The sequence below is a fragment of the Leucoraja erinacea genome, chromosome 30 (assembly GCF_028641065.1).
Source record: "Leucoraja erinacea ecotype New England chromosome 30, Leri_hhj_1, whole genome shotgun sequence".
Lineage (NCBI taxonomy): Eukaryota > Metazoa > Chordata > Chondrichthyes > Rajiformes > Rajidae > Leucoraja > Leucoraja erinaceus.
The window spans coordinates 112,654-121,033 of record NC_073406.1 but is presented as its reverse complement, the minus strand read 5'-3'; the positions used below and the strand labels follow the sequence as shown (position 1 = coordinate 121,033).

Below are 8,380 nucleotides of genomic sequence, written 5' to 3'. Positions count from 1 at the left end.
GCATCGTTAGACCAGACCCACCTGTAACTACACTCTCCACAGATGCTGCCTGCCCGTTGGGTGTTTCCAGTTTGGTTCAGATTTCTAGAAGTGGGGACAAGAGGAGGAGACAAACAGGAAGACAATATTTCAAAGCAGAACAGGGATATTGAAACATAGAAAAATAGGTGCAAGAGTAGGCCATTCGGCCCTTCCAGTCAGCATGCAATTCAATATGATCATGGCTGATCATCTATAATCAGTACTCCGTTCCTGCTTTCTCCCCACTTCCCTTGATTCTGTTAGCGCTAAGAGCTAAATCTAACTCTCTCTTGAAAACATCCAATGAATTGGCCTCCACTGCCCTCTGTGAATTCGACAGATTTACAACTCTCTGGGTAGATGTTTCTCCTCATCTCAATCTTAAATGACCTACCCCTTATTCTTAAACTGTGACCCCTGGTTCTGGACTCCCCCAACATCGGGAGCATTTTTCCTGCATCTAGCCTGTCCAATTCTCTAAGAATTGTGACCGCGGGAGAACAAAGGGGAAGCAGTTGGAACTTTATTGCCTTCCATCACAATGAGGAATCCACTGTGGTGGGTGTTTATGTTCACTTTTATGTGTTTTCACATAGTATGGCTGTACGGTAACAAGTTTCACTGCATGTTAATTGGTACATTTGACAATAAACTTCGAAGATGCTATTGAGATCAATGACAGTGTATTGTGTACATGTGGACTCCTGCGGCCATTCGTGCCAGCTTGTCGCTGATAGCCCCGTACATTCTCCAAGAGGGAGTTGCTAGAGAGAAGGAGAACCAATCACATAGAGGTTCCGTCGGCGTGGATGCAGTTGGTGACATCGTGTAACTTTGCGCCGATGTTGCGCCGTGTTCCCTGGTACAGGACTAATCCCGCCCGCCCGCCAGTCTACAGGACACTAACACCTCCCCTGTAGACGGGACAACTTCCCCTTGACTGGAATTTGAAGGGGAATTGGGAAGAGGAAAGATTTGGGGAGAGGGTCGCGATGGCAAACTCGGGCTTTCAGCTGCTCGGCTATTTCCTGGCGCTTGGAGGTTGGGTTGGTATCATCTCCACCACAGCGCTACCCCAGTGGAAACAGTCTTCGTACGCGGGCGACGCCATCATCACCGCGGTCGGACTGTACGAGGGGCTGTGGATGTCGTGCGCGTCTCAGAGTACCGGGCAGGTCCAGTGCAAAGTCTACGACACGCTCTTACTGTTGGAGGGTATGTACAGGTCCCGCCGCACCTTCACCCCCACACATATACTGCCCGCACCCTCACCGCCACACACACACACACACACACACACACACACACACACACACACACACACACACACACACACACACCCACACACACACCCCCCCCCACACACCCCCCACCCCACACCCCCCACACACCACACCCTCACACACACCCCCCACACACACACACACACACCCACACACACACACACCCACACACACACACACACCCCCACACACACACACACCCACAACACACCCCCCCACACACACCCACCCACACCCCCACACCAACACAAACCACACCCCCCCCCCCCCCCCCCACACACACACACACAACCCGCACCTTCTGGAGTACAACCGCAGGGTTTGTTGCGCGCTGTTATCAGTGAAACTGAATATTCACACGAACAAAACCTCCTGTGATCTTCAAACCAGTTTCAAACACGGTACAAAGTGGGTCGCCGTGAGCAACGCGGGCTGTGTGCGGGGATTACCACACTGAACCGATTCAACCCCTATGTCCCTAACCCTGTGTCTCTGTCCATCTCTGTGTCCGTGTCCGTGTGGCCTTGTCTCTATATCCATGTCTATGTCGGTGTGTCCATGTGTCGTTGTCTCTATGGCCGTGTGTGTGTCTGTATTTCTGCCTTTCTGTCGTTATGACTGTGACTCTTTTATATCCTCCTGATAAAAACATACAACATTCTGAGATGGGGTAGACAGTCAGAACATTTTTCCCAGATGGAAATGTCAAATACAGGAGGGGATATGTTTAAGATGAGAGGGAAGAAAGTTTAATGAAGATTAGTGGGTCAAGTTTTTAACAGCCAAGGTGGTGGGTGCCTGGAACTCGCTGCCAAGGCAGATACGATAGTGTTTAAGAGGGTTTTAGACAGGCACTTGGAAGTACAAGGAATAGAGGGATATGGATCACGTAGAGATTAATTTTACTCAGCATCAGGTTCAGCACGGATATTGTGGGCTGAATGGCCTGTTCCTCCATGTCTCATCACCGGCACTGTTTCCTGGAGAATAATCGGTCAAGGGGAAATCATGAAGGGAAATTCTATTCTCCTTTTCTTTGAAAATGTTCTTTACTAGTTGTAAGAGTAACGTGGATGGTGGATGACAGATAGTGATACTCAAGCAGGGACCGAGGTGGTGGCAAGGAAAGGTGATCTCACAATAATGCCTGGACACTGGATACAGTAACACTTGGACACTGGATACAGTGACACCTGGACACTGGATACAGTAACACTTGGACACTGGATACAGTGACTGCTGGACACTGGATACAGTGACTCCTGGACACAGTGACTCTTGGACACTGGATAGTGATCCCTGGACACTGGATGCAGTGACTCCTGGACACTGGATACAGTGACTCCTGGACACTGGATACAGTGACTCCTGGACACTGGATACAGTGACTCCTGGACACTGGATACAGTGACTCCTGGACACTTCATTCAGTGACACCTGGACACAGTAACACCTGGACACTGGATATAGTGACTCCTGGACACCGGACACTGGATACACTGATTCATGGACACTGGATACAGTGACTCACGGACACCGGATACAGTGACTCCTGGACACTGGATGCAGTGACTTCTGGACACTGGATACAGTGATTCATGGACACTGGATACAGTGACTCCTGGACACTGGATACAGTGATTCCTCGACACTGGATACAGTGACTCCTGGACACTGGATACAGTGATTCCTCGACACTGGATACAGTAACACTTGGACACTGGATACAGTAACACCTGGACACTGGATAAAGTGACTCCTCAGGGAGCTGTCTGATGTGGGCACAGGACATTGGACGATTGAGCCAAGTGGAAGATTAATCCTGGCTGCCTGAAATTTGCTGATGTTTCCTGATCTGACTGTGATAGGCGTGCAGTTTGCTCTGCCTTCTTACTTCCCATGTTCAGTACAGTTCAGCCAAACTTCCATACTCAGTAAACAGCTATAAATATGAGGAAATTATTACATTGATCCACATATTCATTTCCCAAGGTATTAAAGACTAGAGGGCATAGCTATAAGGTGAGGGGAAACGCTTAAAGGAGATGTGCGGGGCAAGAGAGAAAGGTAAGTGGCAAGATCATACAGCCAGCCAGATACAATTGTGGTTTTAGATGGACACGTGGATATGCAGGGTATGGAACAGGTAGGCAGAGGAGATTCATACGATACGATAAAACTTTATTCATCCCCAAACGGGAAATTGCTCTGTCGACAGTTCCTACACCCAAAAAAGAACAAAAAACTTATAATTGATAACAAAAAGAAAAAGACGAGCGACTGTTTTCTGAATTTTCAAATATTTTATTGAACTGAACATCTTTATAGTAAAAAACACACCCAGTAGATTTATAAATCTGGACTTTATGTTTCATTTTTCTAAATGTTCAAAGGGAAAATGATATAATTGATACAAATTTATTAAAATAAATAGTTATGTATTTGTGTATTGAAAGTTTGTATGTCTGGGATCAATAAATTGTTCTTTCAGTGTATTCTGTGAATTGAAATGGTGTAGAATGAATCTAATATCATTGTGATCACATTGTTCCTTCTGAACCTTTTCCCATTTCCAGCCCACATCCAGGCATCTCGAGCGCTAATGATCGTGTCTGTGGTCCTGGGATTTATCGGAATCATTGTCAGCGTGGTGGGAATGAAGTGCACAAAAGTGGGAGACAATAACCCACTGACCAAGAGCAGGGTTGCTGTCTCTGGAGGGGTCCTCTTTCTCATGGCCGGTCAGTTTCAAGATTATTTCATTAGAAGTTTATTCCACAATATAGTGGAATAGTGATTGTATTGTCGTTGGGGCAGTAGTTGGCTTTTCCCATAATTGTTATAATGCCCTCAATGTTTTCCTTACCTGACTACCTTACAATAATTGGTAATACTTAGTAACTTGCGAATTGTGAAAATCTGAAGGCAGGTGATTGGGGTTGAGCGGGAAAAATAGATCAGCCATGATTGAATTGTGGAGTAGACTCGATGGGCCGAATGGCCTCATTCTGCTCACATATCTTATATTGGGATTGAACAATTATTCGTGCTGCACACAATGTTCTTCTCCTATTCATTAAAAACTAGAAGCAGTCGTTCCAGTGGTTGCATCATCAAGATCCCCTGACGGTGTTCCTTATACATTATTATTTATAGACTTCAAAAGTCAGGCATTCCCACCAGCGTCATTCTTAATATCTCTCTCAGCCGATAGGCTTTTAAACCCTATGCGTGGAGTCATTTTAAAATGATGTATCTTATTATCTTCATACTCTTAGGACAGTAATCATTCCTGGACCATGCAGGGTTCACCTTTCTCCTTTATTTCTCACAGTAAATTGCATTTATTCATGCCTATAAGTATTTTTAGTGCTTACTATTTCAACCCATTGACTACTAGTTGTTACTCATGACATTTAGTGGACATTCTGTGTGCTAATAATGTCACCATTGACCAGATAGGATATCTTCATCTTATCCTGGAAGATCTTCACCCAAAGTGTTCTCAGGAAGTTTCAGTAATTGAACCCATAATAGACCATGATCCTTGCCCTGTTAAAATTCATCACAGCCACTTCAAATGCAAGATTATTAAAAAAGAACAGAAAATGATGGGGTTCTGAAACAGATTAAAGCCACGTCTGTGGAAAGAGAAAGAGCATTAATGACCTTCTTCAAAATCTATTGCTATAATGAAAGGATTGGAGAACTTGCAACATGAACTCCCAATGCATAGATGCTCTTTAATTTGCAGCATCTGCAAGAGGTAAATGTTACGGCCCATGTAGTTAGATCTTCCAGCTGGTTTTGTAATCGAGTTAAAGTTTCCCCATCCCTCTTCCTATCCCAGGAGTGGAGAGATCAGGTCTAGAGCATCTACCACTTAAGCAGAGATAGGAGAGCTCAGCAGATATTGTATCTGGGAATGTTGTAGTCGATAGATACTCTTCATTAGAATCATCGAGGTTAATTTACAGTTAGGACACTTGTTGATGAGAACGGTTGCAGAAGAGAGGTTTGTTTCTGCTCTGGCACATTTAACGGTGTGAAGCCAGAATCTTTACTGTTGATTTGGAGACTTATCCCTGCCTTCTTGTTGTCTACTCCACAGGACTCTGCACCCTGGTGGCCGTATCTTGGTATGCTACAAATGTTTCAAATGAGTTCTTTGATCCTTTGACACCAGTCAATGCCAGGTATGCAAGACCAGGCCAGTGGTTGAAGACTACAGAAATATGAATGCAAAATTAATATTAACATAATACTCAGAAAATTAGCCCAATTCTTGGGGATTGAGAGCATTCTCTCTTTGCTTCCTGGATGCTCTGATTGATGAAAAAGGACACAGAGTGCTGGAGTAACTCAGCGGGTCAGGCACCATCTCTGAAGAACATGGATAGGTGACATTTCGGGTAGGGACCCATCTTCAGATCCTTGATGAGTCTGAAACATCAAAACGTCATCTATCCATGTTCTCCACAGATGCTGCCTGACCCACTGAGTTACTCCAGCACTGTAGTATTTCCAGTGCTTTAAAGGCATTTCCCTTCTTCCTTAGCTAGCATTCCTCTCTGCCTAGTTGACAGGCTTCTCCTCATTCTGCTCTCATCCATTTCAGTTCACAAGAGTGACCCTGAGCTACCTACCATGTCTCATTCTCACTGACCCCCCAGCTTGTCATCTCCTGCATTGCTTCACCAATGGCCAGTATCTCAAGGAACAGGACGTGATCTTTTATCTGGGCACATTGCAGCTCAACTTTGGCCCAATAATTCAAGTAACCACACCAGTAATTGTTACCTTACCAACTTTGGGCAGCATTCTGGTGGTGAGAATGAGAGGGGTAAACTCCTTGAAAAAATATGTGTTAGGTTAAGACACAAATATTTTGCCCTTATAATCAACTTTTCTGCTAGAATTATATTTTGGACACTAACAATTTGACCTTTGCAGGTACGAGTTTGGGTCGGCTCTGTTTGTGGGGTGGGCATCTGCGAGCCTCACTGTCCTGGGAGGATCCTTCCTCTGCTGTTCCTGCCCCAATGAAGAGAGAAGAAGTCAGGCCCACTACAGAACCTCTCAACTATCAACAGCCAAAGAGTAGGTTTGGACCTCAATTTGTGCGAGAGTTAAAACAAGGATTGCATTAACCTGGCATCTTAAGGAATTACAGAGTTACCGTGATTCCAGTATTGTATACAACCCAGGAGATATGGCAATAGAACATTCCATCACATACTCATAAAAATATCAGAGATTATTGACTGTTGAGCTGGGTAATAGACAGATTATGATTCAGCTGAGATAGTTCTTTGTGTAAATGGACATTGATGGTGATCACAGGTGTGGTAGCAGGTAAAAGTCACGAGGAAACATATCCAAAGTTACCAAGTCTCATCCCATCACAGGAGTAGCTATTTGTAGTTACTTGAAGTTAGAGAAGTCAATGTTCATACCTCTGGGGTGTAAGCTGCCCAAGTGAAATATGAGGTGCTGCTCCTCCAGTTTGTGCTGGGTCTCACTCTGACAATGGAGGAGACCCAGGACAGAAAGGCCAGTGTGGGAATGGGAGGGGGTGTTTAGCACTCGGGAGATCAGGTAGGTTTAGGCGGACTTTTAGACCCCAAGATCCCTCTGTACATCGATGCTATTGGGGGACTTGCCATTAACTATGTACTTTCCCCTTAAATTTGACCTCCTAAAATGGCAGCTGCCATTTCTCCGTCCATTTCTGAAGCTGAACTCGCTGTAAACTCTGACAGCCTTCCTTGCTGCACCAATGTTGCTGTTATCCACAGATTACCAGCCATCCCATATACATATATGTCCACGGACATTGTTATATCACACACAGCAGGTGCTGGGATAGCAATGTCTGCATTGCTGAGCGTTTCCGACTTCAATTTACAGGGTTGAAGCTACAAGGTCAAAAGTGTTCAGACAACTTACCAGTGTTCTGCCTTTTCCTTTAAATTACAGGTCAAATTTAAAGAAAACAATATCTGTGAAGGGGGAGCAATACTTGTAGCAAGTCAGTCCGGTTTCAGAACAATGTCATCAATCTGACTGAATCCTACACATCAGCAAATGTCTAAATAGAGAAGAATTTTAAAGCTCTGTGTCTTTACTAAGAAGGAGCTTTGGACAATATACAGGACATAGTCTGGTCTTTGTTGCTGTTGCTTATCTATGGTATGGAATTAGAACTCGCTTGTATTCTCTGGTTACATGTGCATAAGGAGACTGAATTTTCATGTATACACGTTCACTCTTTGTACTGGATGCAGGAAAGAAAATAAAAAGCAATGAAATGCATCTCAATATTATTTTGATACAGAAATAAAAACAACAAAGTTGCGTCAATGTAAAACTGATATTTTTTTGTGTATCTCAATGTGCATCACTGGAGATGATCATTCTGGAATAGTGGTGGCGGCAAATGTGGACAGCCACATCTCATAGAGAGAAGGTGAGAGGATTCACCTGCTGGGCTGCTCAATCAAAGGAAGAACTATATCTACAGAACTAGGAATTGTTTTCAAATCAATTCAACGTATAACAGTCTGAAAAGATCTTGATTTAATACCCGGCCCAAAAATTAACACCAATAACATTATGAAGTGTAATTTCAGATGCCTGTTCAAATGCTCTGGGACATGTGCCAGAGAGATATGTCATTTGGACATAAATAGATCATTGGTTTATGTAACTATGGAATTTTATTTATAAGTAGCTGTGATAGTCCATGATTACCACGTACCCAAACTCCAATTTGAGCAACTTATTTGCTGTGAAGATAGAGGAGAAATTGTCACCGTGCCGTTAACACTGCAACTGCACAAGCAATCCTCTGATGTTTAGTTTGTGGTGTTTTAAAGCAACTTTCCCCCAGTAAATGTTTTAAAGTTGATTTGTTTTCCATCACATAAGTTGCCTTGAAAATTGACCTCTAGTTCCAAATTCCGAAATATAAGGTCTAAATTTTAAGGCCGAAAGTGTAACCATGGATACCATTCCTATCAAATTAAAATGTCTGCAATTATATGAATTTCTTGTGCTGATCCACCTCCACTTAG

The 8,380-nt window shown here is 43.9% G+C and overlaps 1 protein-coding gene across 1 annotated transcript; it reads left to right on the top strand.

Moving 5' to 3' along the window:
* Positions 1 to 884: 884 nt before the first annotated feature.
* Positions 885 to 7,651, top strand: cldn19 (claudin 19). The gene is made up of 5 exons (XM_055659045.1): positions 885 to 1,236; positions 3,881 to 4,045; positions 5,416 to 5,500; positions 6,258 to 6,404; positions 7,284 to 7,651. Exons 1-5 carry the CDS (start codon positions 1,014 to 1,016, stop codon positions 7,330 to 7,332), a joined length of 669 nt encoding a protein of 222 aa, XP_055515020.1. The 5' UTR covers positions 885 to 1,013; the 3' UTR covers positions 7,333 to 7,651.
* The last annotated feature ends 729 nt before the right edge of the window (positions 7,652 to 8,380 follow it).

Excerpts from the sequence above, each read along its gene's own strand:
- cldn19 (XM_055659045.1), top strand. The coding sequence starts at position 1,014 with ATGGCAAACTCGGGCTTTCAGCTGCTCGGCTATTTCCTGGCGCTTGGA. Across the intron at positions 4,046-5,415 it reads GGTCCTCTTTCTCATGGCCG|GACTCTGCACCCTGGTGGCC; the intron begins GTCAGTTTCAAG and ends TCTACTCCACAG. Across the intron at positions 6,405-7,283 it reads CAACTATCAACAGCCAAAGA|GTCAAATTTAAAGAAAACAA; the intron begins GTAGGTTTGGAC and ends TTTAAATTACAG.